Raw genomic sequence first — 23,887 nt, forward strand, 5'->3', positions numbered from 1 at the left:
AAAACAATGAATTAATTAAGTCACCGAATTGAGAGATAATAATGAGAGAAAATATCTAGAGAAATGATTTCACAAAGTTTCCACGATAATTATTCACAGTTTAATTTATATTCCTGAATTCCAATCAATTAATGGCCAAGAACACTTAGATTGTTTTATTCCCCCTTTCCCAAGTGACGAATAAAGTGTATCTATCAACTTCGATTCAATTATTCCTAATTAGAATCTACGTTTCATAGATAAATGCAAACAATGTTCTTACTAAGCCTCGCTAAAGTTATACGCCTTCCGAACGCTATAAACATTTAACGATGTGTCTCTAATGATCTATAATCCTAGTCCCTTTCCCGAGTTATAAGATTAATCAAACAACAACAATTTATGGCCAGTAAATTGCAGTGCAGTAAACACAGAGAACACAATTAAACGAAAGCGGAATTCAATCAAATAAACAACGGTGTCAAATCATCGTTTCAACAGAGTTACGTCATTCTCTAGAATGGAAGTTTAGTTCATCACGAAATCCAAGAGAACCCAAGACATATTTGTAATTCTAGGCATCGATACACAATAGAATAAAGAAACAAAGGAAAAGATAACAAATCTGAAGTGTCGTCTCTGTCCCCAGATCCGTCGTTCTTCGTAGTTGTGATCGATCTTCGCGTGTCGTGCCTTCGTCTCGCCTTCACTCCGAGTCTTCCTCTGTATTTTCGTCCAAAACGGCGTGTCCCCATTCTGACCTAGCGATGCGCATTATATAGTGATTTCTGGGACGCCGTGCGCGCGGGTGCGCGTGATATCGCGCTGCTGCGCGCGCTACTGTGTTTGGATGTGCATGTGTACGCGCGGTTGCGCGTAATCTCGCGCGCCCGCGCTGCTAGCTTCTGTGCATTCGCTTCTTCTGTGCGTGCGCGGGTGCGCGTGATGTCGCGCGGTGGCGCGCGATGTTCTGCTCGGGTGCTTGTCTTTGCGCGCGCAGCTGCGCGCGATGTGGCGCGATGGCGCGCGACTCACTGGTCTTGCATTTGTATGGGTGTGCGCGCGCCTGCGCGTGAAGTGGCGCGGCCGCGCACACACATCTGTCCGGTGATGTGCTCGTGGTCGTGCGCTTCTTGGTCCACTTGGCTTCGTGTTCGCTATTTTCTCTATTCCTGAAATGACAACATAAACAAACCAAAAACGCATAATTCTGTTCGAAACAAGCATAATTCAAAATGGATTTTAATGTAAATTAAGTGCAAATCTTGCACTTATCAATGCTATTTTGTAAATTTTTCTAATATTTTCTTTTCAGAATAATTTGATTATTTTGATTTATTTCAACTTTATTCATAAAAAGAGAAACTAAAAAGAATGAAATTATTTTATACTTTTAAATTAAATTTATGAGATAATCCTTACAATTTTTTAACCAAGATAATTTTTAAAATAAATATGAATTATAGTGATAATTTATTAGCATTTGTTAGATATTAAAATTTTTACATATGGTATTTTTAATTGAGTATTATGTATTATTTTATTAATATATCTCTTTTGAGACGATCTCACAGATTATTATCCATGAGACTGGTCAACTATGTCAATATTTACAATAATAAATAATATATTTTTTGAGTGACCTAAATAAGAGATCCATCTCACAAAATTTACTCGTGAGACTGTCTCACAAAATTTTGTGTTATTTTATTTATATGTGTTTACTACACATATTTATTCGAGTGATATTATTTTAAAATTTTATTTCACATGAAAATATTAATAATCAATATAAATTTACAAATCTTTAACTATCTATAATATGTATTCAAGAAACAAACAGATAAAGTTCAAAGCCTTATGCTTATCCTCTACAAATCAGAGAAAGTTCAAAGACTATAAATTAAAAGTCGTACGGCTCAATATTACCCTCTGAACCTTCCCTTGTGAAAGCATAATAATTCAATGGTTGACAGTAGACGTGATGCCTTTGAACTGTATAACCGTTTGTGTGAATTAAGAGATACTTCACAAAAGATTCTTCCTGACTATTCAAGTCTCATGGTTGTGTTCGTTTTGGCCATGAACACATTACTCGTTCTGCAAGAGGTTCTAGAATTGAGCCTTGCAATTTCTTTGAAGCGATGACACTTCTTTCTCACATAAGTGATTCTATATTGCTTCTCATCAGAATCATTAAAAGCCGTATGATTATCCTCACTGTTTCATAATAGGAATGAGCTAGGTATAACCCCCAAAGTGGTCCACCAAATTAGTGCGATTATGTTGTCCATTGAATCTAGTTTTTGGGGATCTCCAGTCAGCGTAGGTTGGGTTTTCCTTCGCACCAATTTATTTTATAGACTTGAGCCTCATTTCCATTGCGATTTCTCAAATAACTCTATGTTCAATCCCTTGGCTAGCGGATCCGCTATATTATCCTTTGACTTTATATAGACGAAAGAGATAACTTCAGTTGAGGGTATCTGTTTAATGGTATTGTGTATATGACATATATGCCTAAACTTACCATTATACAAAATATTTTGTGTCATTCCAATCGCAGATTGGCTATCACAATGTATACATATAATCGTCACATGTTTTCCCATCTTGGGACATCTTCTAAGAATTGACACAGTCATTCAACCTCTTCAGCACACTTGTCAAGAGTTATAAACTCAGATTCTATCGTGGATCTGACCATTACAATTTGTATAGAAGATTTTCAGGCAATTGTTGCATCTCCTAAAGTGAATACAAATCTACTTGTAGATTTTGAGTCTTTCTTATCAGATATCCAGTTTGCATCATTGTATCATTCAATAACAGCGGGATATCTGGTATAGTGTAGTCCAAGGTTACGAGTGTACCTAAAGTACCTTAGCAATCTGATAATTATTTTCTAGTGTTCAACTCCTAGTTACTCGTGAATCTACTCAATTTGCTTACTGCATAAGCTAAGTCTGGTCCTGCACAACTCATTAAGCACATCACACTTTCAATGACTCGAGAGTATTCTAATTGAGAGACACTCTCACCTCGATTCTTTGATATATGTTGATTTGTATCTATCTAGGTTCTAGCCAATCCAAAGTCATCCTTATTGAATTTCTCAAGGATTTTGTCCACATAATGTGACTGAATTATAACTAGCCATTCTAATGTTCCATGAATGTTAATTCCAAGTATCACATCGGCTAAGTCCAAATCTTTCATGACAAATCTCGAGTTCAATAACTTCTTGGTGAATTTAATCGTCTTATATTTATTACCAATGATAAGTATGTTATTTACGTAAAGACATAAAATAGCATATCTATTTTTAGTGTTCTTTATGTATACACATTTGTCACATTTACTGAATTTAAAACCACTTTCTATCATGGCTTTATCAAATTTTTCGTGCAATTGTTTTGGTGCTTGATTTAAGCCATATAGAGATTTCACCAGTTTACAAACCTTATTTTCTTGCCTAGTCGCAAAAAATCCTGCATCTTGTTCCATGTAAATTTCCTCTTTTAAATCTCTATTTAGAAAAAATTTCTTTACGTCCATTTGGTGTATTTCAAGATTTCGCAAGAAGGCAATCACAAGTATCACACGAATAGAGATTATTCTTGATACAAGGGAATATGTGTCAAAGTAATCAAGCCCTTCACATTGATCGTAATCTATGATTTCCAATCTGGCTTTACACTTATCTATGGTTTCATCTGATTCCATTTTTCGTTTGAAAATCCGTTTACAGCCTAGTGGTTTGCTTCCCGGAGGAAGATTCACTAATTCACATGTATGGTTTTGTAAAATTGATTCCTTTTCGGAATTGATATCTTTTCTATAGAGGTCCCTCAGTTTAACTCACTGCTTCCTCGAAACTTTGAGGTTCACTTTCTATCATGAAAGTGATGAAATCCGGACTAAAGGATTTCTCAGTCATAACTCTCTTGCTACGACTAGGTTCAATATCTTGGTTAAGCTCTTGTTCTTTTTCAAATCTGTCATATAATCTTTTGGATTAACATGGTTCTTCCTTAGATTTTCACGGAAACATGTGTTCAAAGAACAAATCATTTCTTGATTCCATTATCATATTTCTTGTGAATATAAGGTATTTGAGATTTGCGTACAAGAAAACAATAAGCGCTACCGTTTTGAGCATATCCAATGAAAATGCAATCAACAATTTTTGGTCCTATCTTTATTTTCTTTGGAGTGTACTGCTACCTTGGCAAGACTCCTTCACACTCGCAAGTATTGGTAGGAACAACTTCTAGCTTTCCATAACTCGTATGGACTTTTATCTTGCTTCTTTGAGGCACCTTATTTAAAAGATAATTTGTGTTAGAATAGCTTCTCCCCACATGTTCTGAGGTAAACCAGAACTTAATAACCATTCATTCATCATTCTTTCAACGTTCGATTCTTTCTCTATGCAATGTCATTTTGTTGAGGAGAGTAAGGTGCGGTTCTTTTGTGTTTGATGTCATGTTGAGCACAAAACTCAGCAAATGATGATTCATATTCACCTCCACGATCACTTCTTATCACCTTAATTTTCTTGTTAAGTTGGTTTTCAACTTCACTTTTGTAGTGGATAAATTTTTAAATTGCTTTATACTTAATTTTAAGAAGATACACATAATAAAATTGTGTGCTATCGTCAACAAAAGTAATGAAGTATTTATTTTTACCACGTGTTTGCACACCTTTTAAATCACATGTATCACTGTGAATTAGATCAAGTGATTCACTGTATTTTTTAGTTGTTCGAAAATATGATCTTATTAGTTTTTCCTCAACACAAGTTTCGCATTTGAGTTGTTTATCAATTTAGAATGCATGAATGCTTTTCATGTTAATTAGTGTACGAATTGATTAATGTGTCCAAGTCTATCATGCCATAAACAAGAAAACTCAATCAAGTAAGCAAAAGTATTAACTTTATTAATAACAACTTAATATCCATCACGTTGAGTTTTTTGAACAAACCATTGCTAACATAGCATTTTACAACAAACATTCCACTTTTTTGACAAAACAACCTTATATGACTCAAAGACGATACGGAAACCATGCTTGTTAACAAGCGATCCGGACACCAAGTTCTTACGTATGTCTAGCACATACAACACATTGTTCAGAGTCAGCTCTTTTCCAGACGTCATCTTTAGAACAACCTTTTCTTGACCCTTGATCTCAAGGGTAGCCGAATTTCCCATAAATTTCCCCATTCTCAGATTCCTCATGCTCATATGCTTGCAAATGAGTCAAGCCTTTTCCAGTGCAAATCGGGAACTTGATTTTCACCTCTCTTGCGTATGCGTGCACGAGAGAGAGCTTCTTGACCAATCATTCTTACACCTTCACAAAATGTAACTCAATATAAGCTCACTAATGTTATGATTATTTTCCTATATGGGACATTCTTCACTTACCATCTACTTATCAAGGTCTTGCTTGTCCAATATTTTATTCAAAATGAACAAGTCCAATAGGCCAAATGCTATAAGTCCAATCGTAAGACCAAATACATGACAGTGCGCATAAGCTGCTGGTTGGAAAAACTACGCAATTAAACACAACCAAAATAAAAAACGTGGCAAAGTCATCTACATCTTCCTGGTACTCCTTATCAGCTAAATCAAGTGTCACACCCCGAGACCGGGGTTAGTCGACACCGACGTTGTTCAACAATCACATAATCGTCAAACAACAAGCCTCGTAGTTCAGTATAAACCAAAACCAGTCTATTTCATAATTAACTCAAAATAATCTTGTCTTACAGTGATAAATTCCAAAACGAAATAAAATGTACGGAAGCGGTGTACAACTTGATTCGAAACTTAGGAAAAACATAAGCGAGAAATCTTCATATCTCAAAACTTCGTCACCAACTCCAAAACATGTCTTATTCATCCTCGTCTACTAGATCTTCATTCTTATCTGGGGAGAAATGTAAGGGGTGAGTGTTTGGGAAACACTCAGCAAGTGGGGGCCGATCGATTACCACAAATACATATAAATATAATTTAAAACCCATACTGTAAACTGATTTTCAAAACATAGTATCTTATATCAGATCAGAATCGGAATCGAAATGCGAAACAGAGATTATCAGAAAATTCAGAACAGAACGAATCAGAACAAACGAAAACACTGTTATTCATCTCGTTTTTCATGGTCGAATTTTCCCCAATATGTTAGTGCTCTAAGGGGTGAGGCCAAAACAAAGTTTTATACCCACCGATGGGGGCCGGAACATAGTTTTATACCCACTGATGAGGGCCGAAACACAGTTTTATACCCACTGATGGGGGCCATATAAATTTACAATCGTCGTTCCATATCCCACTCGAATCATAACAGTGGACCACAAAATCAGATGTATCAAACAACACTTATCGGAATTTTTGAATGAAATCGGCAGAATCAAAGAACATCGGAAATAGAAGAAACATATCGTACATCGATCGAGATTTTATGAAATATATAAGCATTTCCTAAAAATGGCTTGACACACATACAAGTATGTCATGAAATACTTATACAAAGTTTAAGTTACAAAGAAATACATAGCAAAAGCCCACTTACTTGATTTCGTTTGGATTAAGGCGCTAGAATGACATGCTAAAAGAACTTCGTTCGAACAAGGTTGCGGTAGAGCTTCGACTAGACTGCTGCAAATGCTAAATTTCGAATTCTTGAAGTTATGGGGAGGGAGTTTGCTTCTTATATAGACTTGAATAATCAACTATAAAGGTAAGCCCGTATCACTCTAAGAATGTCGTTGATTGCTTAATCAACGTGATGATTGCATTTTTTCTCCCGAATGAACGTGACTTCTTCTTGATTCAAGATACACACCCGAGATTCATGAGTGATTTTGGTTTTCCTTAAGTGCAAATGGAGAGTGATTTTGGCTGCATGAATCTCTTCCAAGATTGGTGCACTTCCATATAATGATAAATAGTCAGTAATGAAGGGACACTGATTATTCAAATTTTCATGATTATGATTGTATGGAACTAAAAAAATGTTGTGCCAAATATGAGCTGAAATTTCCTATGACATATATAGATTTTCTCGTTGCAAGATTTCGGGTCTTCACATCAAGAAGTTCTGCGGATATAGCGGCTCTGTCACCAATTGATCGTTTTCCATGAAAATAACGATCAAGGAAATCTGACTTCATATTCATATCTATGTCCACATGTTGACCTACTTCAGGCAACCATAAAAAAGTTGAGAACTCGACAGCAGTGAATGACACATTCATACCGGATCCAAAATAGGACAAGTTTTTGCATCAAATCTTTTCAAAATGAAATCAACTATTGTACTAAATATGGCTAACTTAGGCATCTCCATCCATTCTGCAATTGGTGTTTTTGAGATTCTCTGCCGCAGTCTATCACCTAAATTCAGCAGTAAAACTTTCATCACATCTCTAAAAATCATTGTAAAACACCACGAAAAACATCCTTCACTTTTTCGATTTCCCTTATCTTTATCATCAATCTTTTATTTTTTATTAGACATTTCTGAAACATAAAACGTATCATACATTTTTTTTAAAAACATTAATTCAAATCATTTAATTATACGTATTTAAAGATATAACTGCATAAGTCATGGTAAATAATAAAAAATGTAATTAATTATATTACAATCGTCCTAATTACCGAGTTTATTCAAATATACTAACCAATCAAGATATTTCTAGTCATCCAACAACATGTGCTCAAACAGAAACATATTCCGGATTGAAGCACTAAACCAGAAAAATTGAGCTACACAGCTCGAATTGAGTATTCAATACATTTAAATCATATTGATGCTTCAATTTCAACCATCAAATAATAAAAATGGTCGGAGTTGTATTCACGTTTTTCTCAACTTTAAAATGGTTTGATTAAAATCTTGCTTATGAATATTTATCAATCTGAATATATCAAAACACAATAAATAAAATCATTATGATAATAAATCATATATATTCACTTATTTATACGACATTTTTCAATCCATGTGATTATAACATAAAGACAAAATCTTTCAAATTAACAGAGACATTTTTCATCCAAATATCATTCACGGTGGAAAAATAATAAAAAATAAAATTAACAGAATAATGAATTTTATCAAAACCAAACTACAATTTACTTAAATGGAGTACGATTGCCAAATAAAATTCTTTTAATTTAATAAATTGTAGCTTTGACATACATATTAACTTATTTACCGATTTTGTGAAGGTCATCAGGTAGTAAGATTGGGTGTAGCTTTGACATACGTAAGAGCTGATGCATTGTAGTCAAAGATGCTCATCTACAAGTATGAATATCTTATGTGATCTTATTAGTTAATAGTGCAAAGAATCCATGGTCATAGTAAGAGTTGTGCTTTAAGAGAAAGTGTTTTATTAGTTACACACAAGATGCCACTCAGATTACTCAAATATATACAATATCGTTATCAAATTCATATGAAACTCTCGATTCACCAATTGTTTTATATTCAATCAAAATATATGCGTTGAAGGGAACTTATTATATGCTAACCATAACTTCTTAGTTCTTGCAGGAACTATCAGTGATAACTAGGAAGTAATGAGGCGATACTACTATACGCTCTTCTCACGATTTCATGGGTACAATCATACTCGAGTTCTGACGTTCTTGTAATCAAGGGGTTGATGTACATAATGAGGATAACAAGGGTAAGCCCGTATAAGAGATAAGTTTTATCTCAAAGCACATTGGTTATGAATCCACGACTAGTTGTATTGCTAAACTATTGAGGATTACACATCTATTGATTTATGTGTTCCCGTTGAGATAGTAAAATTCAAATAATCGAATTTGATTATTTTTCTAGTTTTCTAGTGCAAAATAGAAGATGATCACAAGCAATCAATCATGGACTTTATTCGGAGATTGAAGAAAGGTATTAGATCAAGTAAATCATTTGTAGAGATTTACAAGAAATGTTATCTTCGTTTAAAATTTAGAATAGTTGGAGCCGAGCATTAATTGTTAAAGATAAACTTTCAATAAACTAATGGATTTAGAATCATATGACAGACAAGTTAAATTATGATAGTCAAGACCAAAATTTTAAATTCTGAAATCGTGCTTTCTGATCCAAATAAACATTCTAAGATCTACAGGGATTGGCTTAAGGGTCTACAGGTTTAGCATCTCTGGGCAGGTTCAATTATTCTCTTTCTACTCAAATCAGCCAGGCTTCTTCTTCATGGATTTTTGCACTCATCTTGGGTCCACGAGGAGCGGACACTAAAATTTTCTACTGGTACAAATCACCATATAATAATTACATTGGATTGACTTCCTTTAAAGTCAGCGAGAGAGTTGTTTAGTTAATCCAGAACCTTTTAGCCATTGATGAAAATGGAATATGGCAAAACGAAACTTAGCAGCTCTGCACCATAGAGTGTGATGTAAATCCCAATTTTCAACGCTTTGAAAGATGCATTCGTGAAGGTATCTGTTGGCTACAGCCTCTCTGAGGTCAAGCATGTGGAGCCATTCAGTTTGTGCTATGCAGCGGATAAGATTCAGAGTACCCGCCTGGGTCCAGCTGTTCCAACCATTGATCTCGTCTTGCGCAACAGTCACATAGTTTGCACCTGATGAAGCATGTTAATATATAAAATTAATGTTCGATTGTTAGAATAGATGTCCTGCAAGCCAACAGTTGATTAGGAAATTTAATGATTCAAGTATAATAAAAAAATCTTTAATATAATTTAACTTTTTATGGTTTTGTTTTACTTTATCTGTATACCCATACAATCAGCACAACTAAAGTCCTTGATTATACTTTAATACAAATGAATCGTAATTCGATTTTGAAACTCATTTGTAAACACTTTAATCTAAATTCGTTCATAGTCGATTCAGCCGCCTAAAACATGGATACAGGTCGCTTGAGCTCGAGAGTAGCATCTGTGATGTTGTGTACCGCGTTTCTTGGTAAGGGCATAGAGATGTCCAAATATGCAGATGGGTAGTTATATAATGATTATACCGAACTACCCTGCCTTGGACTTTTCAAGTGGTTATCATTCATCGAGAGGATAAGCCCGTGGTTATGATTGTACACCATTAATCCTTACGACCCGGCACAACACTGAGGCTCTATATGTTAGGGTTGCGTTTTGACTCATTTACCGACTCCAGAAGGGTCATCAGGGGGCGAGATTGGGTACAGTTGCGACACATGCAAAAGTCAGTGCATTGTAGTCGGAATTCACTTCTCACCTACGGGTGTGGATATCCTATGTGATCTGTTGAAATAATAGTGCATGGAATCTCTGACCAGAATATGACATGTACGTTAGAGAAGGAGTTCTCCAATTGTACATGCGATGCCACTATATATTCTCAAAGATGTGTATCATAGTTATCGAATTATTATGCAACCCTCGATGAATCAATGATTGCAGATTCGATTGAGATATATGACATGAAGAGACCGTACTGTATGTTAATAATAATCGACTTATTCTTGCAGACACTATCAGTGATACCCAGAGAATCATGAGTCGATGCTAATAGACGCTCTTACCATGATTCGATGGATTTAATCATAAATATGATTTATGACATTCTCATGATCAATAGTTGATACATGAAATAGGGCAAATTAGGGTAAGCCCGAATAAAGGATTATGTCTTGAATCACAAAGAGTTGTGAATCCACGGCAAGCTGCAGTCACTGAACCATTGAAGGTCACACAAGCACTGGTTTACTTGGTCCCGTTGAGATAATAAATTCAATGAGTTGAATTTATAAGAAATAAGTTTGATATGATCAATCGATAAGCTTATAAATAAAGTTTATAAAAGCTTATAGAAATTTTGAGAGCATGACTGCTAATACAGTCAAAAGGAGTGCATCTACCTTATTTAGACATTGGTGATCTCGAAATTAAAGTGTGCATCGTAATAACAAACAAGTTGAAATTGTCACATCGATGATATTTGATCACCGATCGTGATTGTGATGAGATTAATGTAATGATAGCATGGATCATGGACTTGTAAGACTATAAGCTCATCATGCTATTTTATTAAAGTTCAAATGAGCTTTAATAATTAAATTATATTTTAATTGAGTTAAAATATAGCTCATTAAGTTTTTATAAAATATGGTATTGATTTATGTAATATGGAAATATTCATGATACAATAATTTTAGTAACTTGCACAAAAAGAAAAATAATATTAATGCTTGATATTCTCAAAATATATGTATTAATATTCGAGATTGCATTTAATATGGCACGGATTATTAATCTTTAGTTAACTTAATTAACGGGATTAATTAAGTAAAAAGAAAGGTTAGAAATATAAATAGAATATTTTTTTATTCTAATTAAATGCATGGATTCGAGATTCACAAAAATGATTTTGAAAAAAGATTCACAAAAAATGACCGAAGATTGAAAAGCCAAAAAGGAAGAAAAATTCCATCGTCCATTTTTTGCTCTCAAAAAGTTTTGAACCAATTTTGTTTTGTTGATCCCAAACCTAAAATACCTTCTATATTTTCTAGTGCAAGTTGAAAGAGGAACACATATTCCAGTCGTGGACTAGATTAAGAAGAAAATTTGTAGGGATTTACAATAAGAGTTACGTCCGTTTATACCGGAATAGTTGGAACTAAGTAAAAATTGTTCACTAGGGTGTGTTTGGTTGAGTGGATTAGATAAAGATAGATTAATAGTCAAATATTTATCGTTAAAATTTTAAGATGCTTTAATAATCATTTTGACCCGATTTAAGATCCAATTTTATTAATCAAATATTTATCTATAAAATTGGATCTTAAACCGGGTCAAAATGATTATTAAAACAACTTAAAATTTTAACGATAAATATTTGATTATTAATCTATCCTTATTTAATCCACTCAACCAAACACACCCTAAAGGTATATACTGTTAGGGGTGAGCATTCAGTTAATTCGGTTACCGATCGAACCGAATTAGCCATACCCGAATCGAACCGAAATATTTAGCCATAACCGAACCGACCGAATTAATTTCCATAACCGATGAAAACCGAACCGAATTAAAATCGGTTAATTCGGTCACGATTAGTTTTTAAAAAAAAATTGTGATTTAACATTAATTTAAACCATAGAGTGTCCAAAGAATATTTTGATTGTCAAAATAAAATTTTAAAACTTCCGCAGCGTTTTGGACACGAGAAAAACCATGACCCAACATCGATAACCTCCCATTTTCACGCTCTTGGGAAAAAATTGGTTTTAACGCCTTTTAGTTCATTCAAAATTCTTAAATCTATAAATCTATTCGTCTAAAGCATGTTTTCCATGCATCATATAGCAAGTACATAAATCAAACTTCCAGTAAGAATACTACTTGTATGAAATAAGTCGAGTGAGTGATATGCATAGAATCAATGGTCCAAAAGCCACATTACACAATGAAGTACATAGAATTACAAACAAATCATTATTCATAAGTTCCATCATGACAAGAATCGAGTAGGATCATCATTTAAATACCATTCATGACTTCCGAGTTCTGATTTTAAACCAAGAGGGAACCTTCCATCACTGCTATGGCTTTCCCTCGGAACAGCACTCGCTGATTCTTCTCATCAAGATGCAGATCAATTAAACCACTTCTTGGAGATGCCTAATTTAAACAGGTAAAGTTAGCATGGCGAATACTATCCAGGTAGAGAAATAATAATTGAAACAAGAATTCCTGTGATACAAAGTGGCTTTTTACCTGATAAGCTAAAAAATCACATTTTCCAAGCTTCTTGCTCCAGTATGGTGCCAGAGCACAATGTGCACTTCCACATACAGGATCCTAATCAAACATTGAAGCTTCAGTGATCCAATTCAAAAATGTAAATCAACTATAACATGCACTACTATGTGCGTCTTTGTGCAGGTATGCTTTCGTATCCGATAAATAGCTAGACCTGGGGAACAACAAATCAAGACACTAACTTTCTTTCTGCCGTACTTTTTTAGCTGGAAATATTTCAAATCTATGGAGAGATGAAGAATGGAAAAGCAAAAATTATGCATACAGTTTCAAGTTAGTGGGAATAAAATTTAAGCAGCTTACCTCATTCACCCCCAGCTTTGGGCAGAAAAATCGACTATAAAAGTCGAATCTTGATCCAGGAGGAGCGCGCCCGGTGATGATTATCCCTCTCCCTGCACATTTTTGTATTTCATCAAATAGCGGCTCTACTTCCACAACTGCATCTCCCGATGGGAGCTCCACCTAACATATCACAAAAGTGAACAGCATTTCAGGCAAAACAGACAAATCCTTTCCTAAAGATATAGACTTCCACCTCCTTAGAATTGACGCTCCTCCCAGAATGTAACCAACCAAGCTTTATAAAGAAAATACCATTTTGATCTCATTATCCACGACATTGTTCATGATATTCGATATATGCACATATGGTAAGAAAGTAGCCTGTTTTCAGACTTCAGAAATTCGGTGATGCAACAACAGTTGTTAAAATTAAGAGCTAATGGAATACATACTAAGAAGTCATCGCTTGCAGTTGTTTTATGTATCTCAATAACAGAAGCACCGCTCAAGCTTTTAGAAATGGTTGAAACCTCATCAGCACCATCAAATTTCGTTATTGAGACCACTGGAAAATCCAGTTCAATGAGGAAACTCTCACGTGCATTACCACTTGGAAGGTTGGATGGATCCGGCACTCTTTTGGCTGTCAATATCCCCGAAAGAGTTGAAAATTCAATCACATCAGAACTCACCAGTCCATATACAAAGAGAAAATGAGCTGCTGCTAAAGTTGCATGTCCACAGAGTTTGACCTGCATACAAGTAACAACCAACAATGTACCATCAAAAGGGAAAGTATTGCCAGCAGATACAAGGCACACCATTGGATATGGCCAGTCTCTAATCAAATACGATCCATAAATGAGCTGACTCTAGTTTTGATACTCAATAATTACTACTGGCATACCTAGTTACCAGCCGTTGCTCATCTTTGGAGCACAAGAAGAAAATTAGAAGGGCTTAATCAGCAGTTAACAAAGACATCATTGTGTGAAGACATAAGGTGGAACAAGCAGGTAGCACACGGGGCAGTTGGCGCCTAAAACTTCCCATTGCATCTCACCTCATGGAGAAGATATCATCTAATATTTCGAAAACAACAAGAATCACATTCGAAACTCCTTTCTACGGAGATCACAAGCTAAAACCAACCCTCCAAATTTGGGTCAAGTAGAATGAAGGGGTAGGGACAGAGTAAAAATGTCTGAAATCAACCCAGTAGCTGATGATCAGTAAATCCTTCCATGTTAAAGAAGTGGAAATGAGTGGTTCATGGTGATTTGAAATTATCTAATGGTTAATTGAATATGAGCCAGAAAAAAGAGCCGGACCTCAGCAACAGGAGTGAACCAGCGAAGACGAAACCTGGGGACGTCGGGTGATTCAGCAAGCCGAGTCAAGTAACAAGTCTCGGATATGTTAAACTCAGATGCCACCGCCTGCAGCCACTCTTCATCTCTCTCCTCTTCCAAGAAGCAAACCGCCGCTGGGTTTCCCTTGAATGCGGCGTCGGTAAATGCATCTACCTGATGCATCAGACATTAATCAAAGAAATTCGAAATGAAGAAAAGAAGAAACAACACCACCCACCACGCAGTATCTGACGGGGATCTTGGCCATGTTGTAATTTCGAGGAAGAACAAGGTGAGTGAATGACTGACTACAAATACCAAGATTCTCGTAAAAAAAAAATCTAACTTCATATTATTTCTTGTCAACCAAGAACTAAATTAAATATTAAAAAAAATAACTTCTCGTTTTCCTTTTCTTCTTCCCCAGGCAGGACGACCAAGACTGAAGAGTCGTGTGTCGACTGTCGTGATCGATTACGGGTCGGATTCGAGGCATGTAACCCAGTTTATTTATTTGTTCAATTATAAATATGAAATAAAATAATAATAATAATAACTATAATAAAACTAAACTTGTGCTGCATATCTATATACCTATAAAAGTGTGGATGATGGGCAAAGTTTTTTTATTGTGATTTTACTACATTGCCCAAAAACTATGCATTGTTTGTATTAATTGCATGGGCATTGGTGGAAAAAATATATAAAATTTAGGGACAAATTTGGGATAATGGATTTGTAATGTATTGATTATGTATTTAATTGAGGTATTTATTTTTTTGAACTCATTAAACACATGAGTATCATAGTGTTTTTATTTTTTTAATAGAAAATTGTAAAATAAGAAATTTTGAAAATAATATTACATAAAAATTGAATCGATATTCGATAATAAAAAATATATTAGAAAAATAATATTTTCTTCATACATAATTCTTACAAAAAATATTAAAAAGAATATATATTTAACTATTATACTTATAAAAGTACAAAAAGAATAACAAAATTTTCTTTGTAAATTTTCTACTATTCTCATAAATTGTGTTTTGTTAGATTAATTGCATGAAAATTACACAATCATTAAATACATAAGGATTAAAATAGTGTTTTTATTTTTAATAAAAAATTGCAACATAAGAATCTTTGTAAATAATGTTACATAAAAATTGAATAAATATTTTATAATAAAAATACATAAGAGAAATAATATTTTCTTGATACATAATTCTTAGAAAAAATATTAAAACAATAGCTTTTTTTAATTTTAAAAAATCATTAAAAATATTAAAAGAATGTATATTTAACTATTATACTGATAAAAGTGTAAAAATAATAACAAAGTTTTTCATTGTAAATTTTCTACCATCCCCTTAAATTGTGTGTTGTTAGATTAATTGCATGGAAATTTTCTACATAATTTATGGGAAATCTATGGATTAAAAATGAATATATGTTTGATAATAAAAATATATTTTTTTTATCTATAAACCTACGTAAGTGTAGATAATTGAAAATTTTTTCAATTGTCAAAAGATAAAAATGACATCCTCATCAATACAAATCCAAAAATTCAATAAAGATATATTTGTAAATTTCTAATTGTTGTAAGTGTAAAAAGAAAATATCAATTTTTTTATTTATTCCACCTAATATATAATTAATTAGTAGCCTAATTATTCCACATCATATATAATTAATAGTCTAACAATTGCTAATGAATTATCACTACAATATACATTGATTGTAATAATTTATATCACTTCAAGAATAAAATGTAATTCCTAAATTAACTTTCTCAAATAATCCATCTTTATACTAAGTTTAAATATTTTATCCTTTTAATTTTCTTTCTACATGTTATTTTATTATTTTAATGCAATTTTTTAATTATATTTTAGTGTAGTTTCTAATTAAGTAATAAATTATAGTATCACATGAAGATATAAGAAAAAAATAATTATATATGCAATAGTACAATAACATGATAAATATATAATAATATAATAATATGAAATTTAATACTAATATATTTTATTATTTTTTAACTAAGAATTGAAAGTAAAGAATTTAATAAATTATTTATTAGAATTTATATCAATAATTATGAATTTTAATATACTAATAATATCATAAAATACGAATCTGATAGAAAAATTAAAATAGTTAGCTATAATAAGAAGTTTAAATATTTTAGTCGCACTTATAAATATATATACTTATATATATATATATATATATATATATATATATATATATATATAAGACAAAGTCTTTTAGTGGAATCTTTTTTACAGAGGAATGAGTGACGTGTGAGTGTTTTACATCCATAAAATTCCCGTGTCTTTACTATTTACAAGTTTTTACATTTCAAACTAGGCAAAAACTTGTATAAAACGGTCTCACGGGTCGTATTTGTGAGACGGATCCCTTATTTGGATCATCCATGAAAAAGTATTACTTTTTATGCTAAGAATATTACTTTTTATTTGAATATGGGTAGGGTTGACCCGTCTCACGGATTAAGATCCGTGAGACGGTCTCACATGAGACTAACTCTTCAAACTATATCTTGTTGTTTAGATTGTCAACTGGTTGAAAATATCATTAGAAATATTGAACCGTCTTTCACACTTTTCACGTGGTTAATATTTATAACCGTTAGAGAAAATCTTTCAACCGTGTAAAAATGATTGAAAACAAATTTTAAAAGCAAATTTTGAGTATTATAGGTTATATTTTATTATCAATTATTATTATTTCATTAGTTTTGATAATATTTTGACGAGTTAGTCATAAATATTTTAAATTGACAATTATTTGTCCTTAGTGTGCTTCACTTATATAAATTATGATTTATGCATTTATAAAATCCATAATCTGGTTGATTTTTAGGTTATTATACCTTATACGTGGTTCTTAGATATATATATTTTCAAAATTTGTTTCAGTTCAATTTATTCTATATATTATGCTAATTATAATTTATTATATAACATAAAATTAACGATTTGAATTTCAATTTGAGAAACAATTTTGAAAGTAAAGTATATAAGTTCTTAATTAATTTATTCGTCTAATATGACAAAAGACTAAATCAATATAAATAAAAAAAGAATCAAATTATTTTTTAAAAAATCAAATTTTAATTTTTATTAAATAATTAATATTTACGTGCATCGCACGTGCTTCTTGCTAGTTTTAAAAAAGGTAAAGATTGCACGAATATGGAGCGATTGAGTGAGAATAAAACTTTATAATAATATGCTGAAAAGTGAAATCCCCCTAAACCAATCATCAACTTGCCCGTGTGAAGAAATGAGGCATTTTCTACACACAAACATACATATTACAGTGTCTGAATTGACGACGCCATTCTCAAATCTTTACATAAATTAAGATAATGCACAAATTGGTTTCATAGTGTACATTCATTCATGGCAAGAAACAAATCATCAAAACCCTTCTCTTTCACCATTTTCAGAAACTTGCGAAGCGTGATGTTCGGAAGTTCGCTGGAACCAGACCGTTTCTTTCTTATCTCTGTCATCTTCGAGGGTTTAGTGCCATGCGATTGGGCGACTCTGGACGAAACCAAGTTGTAGAACTGTTGAGAAAGGAATTATTTTTTGTCAGAAATTCAAGAAATAAATGGATGGAAGTTTTAGATGCATTAAAATTCCCTGGTTTTCTTGATGTGTTATTCCAAGTTAACTGTGAAAACCTGGAAATATCGCAGTTGAATGAATACCTCACAAACACCATGTAGTAGTAACCGACCGATGGAAAGGGTCTTGCACATGTAAAACAAGAACATCTCCTTCCTCACTCTCTTTAACAAATGCGCGTAAACATTCCAGAATCAAATCATCTTTTTGGTTACTTGTTAAGAATCATAGCCATGAAACCAGAAAAGGGGCCACGGTTCACAGAACAAAGACGAGACTCCAACATGCACCACTCAATAATGCTAAAAACTAGAACCCAAGAAACAGGTATATTGTAGAATCAAAATTCATCGTACATCACCACATGGACAACAAGCGTTTAAATAGAGCAACAACAATGAACGAGGGGTAGAAAAATAAATTCGATCCAATAGATCTAAAATATACCTCATATCCATTGATCAATTCCAAAAGAAAAGATTGGCGGAGTGCCTCTCTAGTTCTACAATCTATCCTACGTCAAGCAGTCATCACAGCAACTTTATCTGCGTCTATATCACCTGTATGCTTTGATGATGAACTGTCAAGGGATTCTATGATAGATGCCCATCAAAACAGAAAAACAAGTTTAAAAAGTCAGCACGGGCATGACCGGCAACAAGAAACTAGAACTAAAAGCAACATAGAAGTCACAAATAGAAAGAGAATAACAGAGATCTATCAAGTAGAAATCAAGAACTGGAAAAGCATAAAAGCAAAATGCTGGATGATATGATTTTTAGAACATTAGAGTGGAATCTTTACACTATATGCCAAGGAAAATGCTTCAACAATTTATATACACGTACCACTAAAAAAACATTACTAGTCAAATCATTTTGTCGATCCATTTGAAATTAATATGTATGCGCAAGATTTAATAAGGTAAATAGACTAGAGAACCTCTTATCCATATCTATAGTTCTGAAATTGTCCCACTCCCGAGCATTTGTCATTGATAAAGGTGAAGGTGGCACATCATCACCTGCAAACACAGATAAATAAGATATCAAGTTCACCTACCTCAAGCATGTCAAAAGGACCATTGTCTCGACTTTCAAGTTCAGCTTTCTAATAATCATGCGTTTTTTTTTTTAAATAAATGGCTGACATACAATGGTGGAAAAAAGGAAGGTACATACAGATAGCTATTCATACAAAATAAGTAGATCTAGATAGCGATTCAGACAAAATAAGCAGAGCAACGAACTGCTCTTCTACAATAATATTAACTCACCCCAAGGTGGAGGAGCAAACTCGATTAACAACCGATCATTTAACCATCTGCGAGATCTTCGGTTGCTAACCTGGTTGCAGATACTTTTGACATTAGTTCATCAAGTTAGATGTTCAATTCAACTACATTTGGGTAGGAATAAAGCTGAACAAAAACAAGCAACTAAAGCCGTAATCTTTTAACAAAAAACTTATCATTTAACCATCTGCGAGATCTTTAGTTGCTGACCTGGTTGCAGATGCTTCTGACATCAGTTCACCAAGTCTGATGTTCAATTCAACTACATATGGGTAGAACTAAAGCTGGAAAAAAACAAGCAACTAAAGCCACAATCTTTAACGAAAAACCGATCAATTAACCATCTGCGAGATCTTGGTTGCTAACCTGGTTGCAGATACTTTTGACATCAGTTCACCAAGTCTGATGTTCAATTCAACTACATTTGGGTAGGACTAAAGCTGAACAAAGACAAGCAACTAAAGAAAAAAAACCTTTCAGTTTCATGGGTAACGTCCCAAAACAAACTAAATGACCCTTCATTCAAATTCCTACTCTGCCAAGAATGATACACCATCCAATTTTGCATCAGTCCACTATATTTACGTAACTGGCAAAATGGTTCGGCATTTCTATAATGGCGCCAACTCCAACTCCACATAGTTAGAACGATAAAGATATATATTCCAACACAAAACCAATTTATGTATAACTGCGGATGTATATATATATAGTAACATGAAGCACGTTCGATGCACATAAATAACAATTATATGATAAAAATAAAAAATTCGATTTTTTTAAAAAATAATTTGAATCATTTTGTTATTTATTTGAGTTTAATATCTTTTTATATTAGACGAATAAATTAATTAAGAACTTATATAATTTACTTTCGAATTTTTTGCCAAATTAAAATTCAAATTGTTAACTTTATGATATATAATAAATTATAATTAGCATAATATATAGAACCAAATAAACTGAAACAAATTTTTTTAAAAAATATATCCAAACACCACGTATAAGACATAATAAACTAAAAATCAATCAAATTGTGGACTTTGTCAATGCATAAATCATAATTTATATAAACTAAGCATACTAAAGATAAATAATTATCAATTGAAAATATCGTGACTAACTCATCAAAACAACATCAAAACTAAAGAAATAATAATATTGATAGTAAAATATAACTCATAATATTATATTTAAATAATATTTAAAAACCTATATAATCTTTTTACTTTTGTTTTTAGAATTTTATATCATAGACAATTAATTTTATATCAGAATCTATCTTTTATAAACTATATCGATGAATATTAATTTTTGTTAAATATAATTTTAAAATAATAAATAAATCAACATATGTAATGAAATAGACATTTAAATAAGATTATATGGTAAATATCAATAAAATTTAATAAACTCATAGAATAATTATAAAATATAGATTTTAAATTACTGGTATGATTTTCACATAAAAATTTGAAATATAACTGAAGAAATAAACTTGCATAAAAAATATTATTTTTTGTATTTGTTGAATTAGTTAGTTTGATTTCAAAATAAATAAAGATGTTAAAATATCATACGTAAAAAATGTAGAGAGAAAATTAAAAAGATAAAACATTTAAATGCAGTATAAAGATAGGTATTTGATAAAATTAATATAAGAGTTACATTCTATTCTTGAAATGTATAAAATGTTAATTTTGTCATTGAAACAATTGGAAAACAAATGTCTTTTATCCACACTTTTATAGGAATATAGATAGATATAAATTTAAAATTCTTAAATCTATAAATATATTCGTCTAAAGCATGTTTTCCATGCATCATATAGCAAGTACATAAATCGAACTTCCACTAAGAATACAACTTGTATGAAATAAGTCGAGGGAGTGATTGCATAGAATCAATGGTCCAAAAGCCACATTACACAATGAAGTACATAGAATTACAAACAAATCATTATTCATAAGTTCCATCATGACAAGAATCGAGTAGGATCATCATTTAAATACCATTCATGACTCCCGAGTTCTGATTTTAAACCAAGAGGGAACCTTCCATCACTGCTATGGCTTTTCCTCGAAGCAGCACCCGCTGATTCTTCTCATCAAGATGCAGATTAATTACGCCACCTCTAGGAGATGCCTAATTTAAACAGGTAAAGTTAGCATGGCGAATACTAGCTAGGTAGAGAAATAATAATTGAAACAAGAATTTCCTGTGATACCAAGTGGCTTTTTACCTGATAAGCTAAAAAATCACATTTTCCAAGCTTCTTGCTCCAGTATGGTGCCAGAGCACAATGTGCACTTCCACATACAGGATCCTAATCAAACATTGAAGCTTCAGTGATCCAATTCAAAAATGTAAATCAACTATAACATGCACTACTATGTGACTCTCTGTGCAGGTATGCTTTCGTATCCGATAAATAGCTAGACCTGGGGAATACAAATCAAGACACTAACTTTCTTTCTGCCGTACTTTTTAGGTGGAAATATTTCAAATCTATGGAGAGATGAAGAATGGAAACGTAAAAGTGATGCATACAGTTCCAAGTTAGTGAGAATAAAATTTCAGCAGCTTACCTCATTCAACCCCAGCTTTGGGCAGAAAAATCGACTATAAAAGTCGAATCTTGATCCAGGAGGAGCGGGCCCGGTGATGATTATCCCGCTCCCTGAACATTTTTGTATTTCATCAAATAGCGGCTCTACTTCCACAACTGCATCTCCCGATGGGAGCTCCACCTAACATATCGCAAAAGTGAACAGCATTTCAAGAAAAACAGACAAATGATCCTTTCCTAAATATATAGACTTCCACCTCCTTAGAATTGACGCTCCTCCCAGAATGTAACCAACCAAGCTTTATAAAGAAAATACCATTTTGATCTCATTATCCACCACATTGTTCATGATATTCGATATATGCACATATGGTAAGAAAGTAGCCTGTTTTCAGACTTCAGAAATTCAGTGATGCAACAACAGTTGTTAAAATTAAGAGCTAATGGAATACATACTAAGAGGTCATCGCTTGCAGTTGTTTTATGTATCTCAATAACAGAAGCACCGCTCAAGCTTTTAGAAATGGTTGAAACCTCATCAGCACCATCAAATTTCGTTATTGAGACCACTGGAAAATCCAGTTCAATGAGGAAACTCTCACGTGCATTACCACTTGGAAGGTTGGATGGATCCGGTACTCTTTTGGCTGTCAATATCCCCGAAAGAGTTGAAAATTCAATCACATCAGAACTCACCAGTCCATATACAAAGAGAAAATGAGCTGCTGCTAAAGTTGCATGTCCACAGAGTTTGACCTGCATACAAGTAACAACCAACAATGTACCATCAAAAGGGAAAGTATTGCCAGCAGATACAAGGCACACCATTGGATATGGCCAGTCTCTAATCAAATACGATCCATAAATGAGCTGACTCTAGTTTTGATACTCAAAAGTTACTACGGGCATACCGAGTTACCAGCCGTTGCTCATCTTTGGAGCACAAGAAGAAAATTAAAAGGGTTTAATCAGCAGTTAACAAAGACATCATTGTGTGAAGACATAAGGTGGAACAAGCAGGTAGCACACGGGGCAGTTGTCGCCTAAAACTTCCCATTGCATCTCACCTCATGGAGAAGATATCATCTAATATTTCGAAAACAACAAGAATCACATTTCGAAACTCCTTTCTACGGAGATCACAAGCTAAAACCAACCCTCCAAATTTGGGTCAAGTAGAATGAAGGGGTAGGGGCAGAGTAAAAAGTTCTGAAATAAACCCAGTAGCTGATGATCAGTAAATCCTTCCATGTTAAAGAAGTGGAAACGGGTGGTTCATGGTGATTTGAAATTATCTAATGGTTAATTGAATACGAGCAAGAAAAAAGAGCCGGACCTCAGCAACAGGAGTGAACCAGCGAAGACGAAACCTGGGGACGTCGGGTGATTCAGCAAGCCGAGTCAAGTAACAAGTCTCGGATATGTTAAACTCAGATGCCACCGCCTGCAGCCACTCTTCATCTCTCTCCTCTTCCAAGAAGCAAACCGCCGCTGGGTTTCCCTTGAATGCGGCGTCGGTAAATGCATCTACCTGATGCATCAGACATTAATCAAAGAAATTCGAAATGAAGAAAAGAAGAAACAACACCACCCACCACGCAGTATCTGACGGGGATCTTGGCCATGTCGTAATTTCGAGGAAGAACAAGATGAGTGAATGACTGACTACATATACCAAGATTCTCGTTAAAAAAAAAAAATCTAACTTCATATTATTTCTTGTCAACCAAGAACTGAATTAAATATTAAAAAAATAACTTCTCCTTTTCCTTTTCTTCTTCCCCAGGCAGGACGACCAAGACTGAAGAGTCGTGTGTCGACTGTCGTGATCGATTACGGGTCGGATTCGAGGCATGTAACCCAGTTTATTTATTTGTTCAATTATAAATATGAAATAAAATAATAATA

At 33.3% G+C, this 23,887-nt stretch overlaps 2 protein-coding genes and 1 long non-coding RNA gene across 8 annotated transcripts; all 3 read right to left on the reverse strand.

Annotated features, from left to right (window-relative positions):
* Positions 1 to 12,394: 12,394 nt before the first annotated feature.
* On the reverse strand, positions 12,395 to 14,874 carry LOC140831959 (uncharacterized). 2 transcript variants are annotated; one of them, XM_073195703.1, is made up of 6 exons: positions 14,686 to 14,874; positions 14,431 to 14,621; positions 13,552 to 13,851; positions 13,118 to 13,279; positions 12,770 to 12,853; positions 12,395 to 12,673 (listed from the first exon to the last, which is right to left on the reverse strand). In XM_073195703.1, the coding sequence occupies exons 1-6, from the start codon at positions 14,717 to 14,719 to the stop codon at positions 12,566 to 12,568; spliced, it is 879 nt and encodes a 292-aa protein (XP_073051804.1). In that variant the 5' UTR covers positions 14,720 to 14,874; the 3' UTR covers positions 12,395 to 12,565. The 2 variants fall into 2 exon arrangements, with proteins under 2 accessions (XP_073051804.1, XP_073051796.1); XM_073195695.1 differs by having other exon boundaries at positions 14,431 to 14,625; positions 14,690 to 14,873.
* Positions 14,875 to 17,692: 2,818 nt separating this feature from the next.
* Positions 17,693 to 20,596, reverse strand: LOC140831971 (uncharacterized). Of its 4 annotated transcripts, none has more exons than XR_012117984.1 (4): positions 19,777 to 20,596; positions 19,393 to 19,694; positions 19,059 to 19,140; positions 17,693 to 18,709 (listed from the first exon to the last, which is right to left on the reverse strand). It is a non-coding gene; the product is annotated as an uncharacterized lncRNA (long non-coding RNA). The 4 variants fall into 4 exon arrangements; XR_012117983.1 differs by having other exon boundaries at positions 17,693 to 18,055; positions 18,200 to 18,709; positions 19,393 to 20,594; XR_012117982.1 differs by having other exon boundaries at positions 17,695 to 18,055; positions 18,564 to 18,709; positions 19,393 to 20,572.
* Positions 20,597 to 21,277: 681 nt separating this feature from the next.
* Positions 21,278 to 23,761, reverse strand: LOC140831998 (uncharacterized). Of its 2 annotated transcripts, none has more exons than XM_073195756.1 (6): positions 23,571 to 23,761; positions 23,316 to 23,506; positions 22,436 to 22,735; positions 21,999 to 22,160; positions 21,653 to 21,736; positions 21,278 to 21,555 (listed from the first exon to the last, which is right to left on the reverse strand). In XM_073195756.1, exons 1-6 carry the CDS (start codon positions 23,602 to 23,604, stop codon positions 21,448 to 21,450), a joined length of 879 nt encoding a protein of 292 aa, XP_073051857.1. In that variant the 5' UTR covers positions 23,605 to 23,761; the 3' UTR covers positions 21,278 to 21,447. The 2 variants fall into 2 exon arrangements, with proteins under 2 accessions (XP_073051857.1, XP_073051850.1); XM_073195749.1 differs by having other exon boundaries at positions 23,316 to 23,510; positions 23,575 to 23,759.
* Between the last annotated feature and the right edge of the window lie 126 nt (positions 23,762 to 23,887).

Source organism: Primulina eburnea, chromosome 1 (assembly GCF_022965805.1).
Source record: "Primulina eburnea isolate SZY01 chromosome 1, ASM2296580v1, whole genome shotgun sequence".
NCBI classification, from domain to species: domain Eukaryota; kingdom Viridiplantae; phylum Streptophyta; class Magnoliopsida; order Lamiales; family Gesneriaceae; genus Primulina; species Primulina eburnea.

Bases quoted from the DNA above. Each gene is read 5' to 3' on its own strand.
- LOC140831959 (XM_073195703.1), bottom strand. From the start codon at position 14,719: ATGGCCAAGATCCCCGTCAGATACTGCGTGGTGG. The intron at 14,622-14,685 runs GTGGTGTTGTTT...TGCATCAGGTAG, and splicing joins CGTCAGATACTGCGTGGTGG to ATGCATTTACCGACGCCGCA. The intron at 13,280-13,551 runs GTATGTATTCCA...GTGATATGTTAG, and splicing joins CTGCAAGCGATGACTTCTTA to GTGGAGCTCCCATCGGGAGA.
- LOC140831998 (XM_073195756.1), bottom strand. From the start codon at position 23,604: ATGGCCAAGATCCCCGTCAGATACTGCGTGGTGG. The intron at 23,507-23,570 runs GTGGTGTTGTTT...TGCATCAGGTAG, and splicing joins CGTCAGATACTGCGTGGTGG to ATGCATTTACCGACGCCGCA. The intron at 21,556-21,652 runs GTAAAAAGCCAC...TGTTTAAATTAG, and splicing joins GTGATTTTTTAGCTTATCAG to GCATCTCCTAGAGGTGGCGT.